This window comes from Herpailurus yagouaroundi, unplaced genomic scaffold (genome assembly GCF_014898765.1).
Source record: "Herpailurus yagouaroundi ecotype Mexico unplaced genomic scaffold, PumYag 100, whole genome shotgun sequence".
Lineage (NCBI taxonomy): Eukaryota > Metazoa > Chordata > Mammalia > Carnivora > Felidae > Herpailurus > Herpailurus yagouaroundi.
The window spans coordinates 29,751,522-29,754,021 of record NW_024412391.1 but is presented as its reverse complement, the minus strand read 5'-3'; the positions used below and the strand labels follow the sequence as shown (position 1 = coordinate 29,754,021).

At 35.0% G+C, this 2,500-nt stretch overlaps 1 protein-coding gene across 9 annotated transcripts in view; it reads left to right on the top strand.

Annotated features, from left to right (window-relative positions):
- The window catches only part of FOXP2 (forkhead box P2), a 569,876-nt gene that overhangs the window by 525,110 nt on the left and 42,266 nt on the right, over positions 1 to 2,500 (top strand). For all 9 annotated transcript variants that reach the window (XM_040472193.1, XM_040472192.1, XM_040472191.1 and 6 more), the window contains one exon: positions 875 to 958. In XM_040472193.1, coding sequence (XP_040328127.1) covers positions 875 to 958 — 84 coding nt within the window. The remainder of the gene's footprint in view (positions 1 to 874; positions 959 to 2,500) is intronic.

The following is a 2,500-nucleotide window of genomic DNA, read 5'->3' as shown; positions in this document are numbered from 1 at the left end:
CACACAGTCTCTTTTTCTAAACACATTACTACGTCTTAAACTGTTTTCAATTCATCATGTCGTTGCTTTTTTCCGGAGAGCTACTAAAAATATTTTATTTTGACTTGTAAAATAATCAAGAACACATAAAAGGATCGTAACTGCTGTAGTGCAAAAAGCTTTCTGTAAACCTGTTTACCATTTATAAAAGGTAGACTAAAACAGAAGAGTTTAGCTGATGAGACAGTCTGCAGTGTGACCAATTATGCCTTTTTTTTTTTTTTTTTTCTCTGCTGTGTCTGACTGATGGAAAAGTAAGGTCCGTCAGTTGTAATGAGACCCAGTGCAAGTGTAGATGCCGACTCCGTGGCAGAGTTCAGCGTTTCACACTGCCTGGTCTCTGTCACTCTATTGAATTAGATTGATGATGGCAGATTGCAGGGGGCACTAACTGGACCTCAGTGGGAATGCATGAAGTGTGTAGACAATCCTGGCAGGCACTTCGCTTTGAGAACCCTTCACCCCTTCACAGCTGTTGGCACCAGTCCATTGCTAACAGTGTCCACAGGACTTTAAAAGACACCATGGGCCTTCTAATTTATGGTTTCAGTAACTTGTTACTGTCGAGGCAAGTGTGACCTCAATTCTCTTATTGACAAAAAGATGAAGTGTTATTTGTTTTCTCTGACCTTTTAACATAAGGAAAGCTATAAAAGTTTTTTCCCCCCTCCATAGCTAAAGTTGCATTTCCTCCCAGATAAGTTCCTACCGACACAGACTTTTATATGCAGGAATCATTACCCTGAGACAAGCTCAATGATAAGATGTATCACTGCAATAAAATAGCTGTATCAGTCATTTCTAAAACGCTTCTGATCTCACTCTTTCTTAACAGCTTTCTAAAGAACGCGAACGTCTTCAAGCAATGATGACCCACTTGCACATGCGACCCTCAGAGCCCAAACCATCTCCCAAACCTGTAAGTGCATATTGCTTTATAAACAGTAAATAGCTCTACCAATGTAACAGACTAAGAAAATGAACAATTTAAGCGACAGTTAGAAAACAATGAGTGTGATGAAAAATATGGCAATAAAATGAAAGTAAAATGCAATCGCTTGTCAAATTGTATGTTTCTTTTAAAGTAATGCTATCTTTTACAAAATCTATCCAATCTACACCATGGGTGACACTAAACAAAATACACCTATCAGTGCACAAATCACCGCCTTGAGGCTGAAGCCAGAGAGAATATCTTTCTGTGATAGGTTTGCAGATATTGAAAGGAAACCCACTTTGAGCAACATGATAAAGCAAGTACAAATCACTGATAGAAAGGTATCTGGTATGTTGAAGAGGACTTCGATCAATCGTAAGATACATATAAATCTATTTTTTTTTACCAAATATTTTGTGGAAAATGTCACAGTATTTTTAGAGCCAATTCTGTCCTATTTCTCTGGTTGCTATTTCAGTTAAGATGTATTTCACAGATTACATTTTACTGAATAGTATACACAGCCTTAATTTGGAGAGCTTGAGACAAAGGAAAATGGGTAATTACCAAAATAAAAACTGCAGTTTCCCCGAAATACATACGAGATTTAAGTACAGCCTGATAATGTGGTCAGATACGCAGACTATGGAAAAAAAAATATACCTTATCTCACTCAGCTAACGTTTGCACAGAAACTTAGAGTAATCAACTGGGTAACTCTAGTTTAATGAAAGTTTGTAGGGATACTTTTTAACGAGGCCCCCAGAATAGCCTGATGATTAGTGATACCAGCTTTGCCTCCCTCCAGGTCCTTAGGTTAAAAAAAATAAAAATAAATAAATAAATAAATAAATAAATAAATAAATAAATAAATAAAGTTGGTTTTGTAGGAGGGGAAGAAATAACAGAGTATACTGTCTGCTTTTACTCCTAGTGTCTCTGAGATCACTCATCAATTAATATTATTAAAATTTCCTTTTCTTACCTGACGGCTATATTCATTTAAACTCTGCTAAGATCTTTCTGCTAAGATATTAAGAGTTTTTCCTCCATACTGTGTTTCAGTGTAGGGGATCGTAAACATTTTTAACAGGAATAAAAGAGAAATGTATCTTTTTGAATCTGACATACTTTTTATAACTCTAGAATTTCTGAATTTTTAATTAAAAAATAAACTTTTGAGAATCTTTTTGATCCTGTATTTATGACTTTCTTTTCAATAAGATTTTTTTTCCCTCATTGCTTCCATAGTATAATGTAGGTAATCACAAGACAGAATAATTGTCTCATAAATCCATCAGGAATCTGCAGCTTGTTCTTTTCCAATTAATTATTCAATCAGTAAATTTTTTAAAACTCCAGCAGCATGGTTACATCTACACTAATAAAGAATTTTCAGCCTATAATCCAAAACAGAACCTGAATGAATAATGTAATTGAAGTATTACATTACATAAACCACACATGAAAGAATTGCTAATTGCGTTTGATGGTGGGCAATTAATACAGAATCTTAGATGAGCG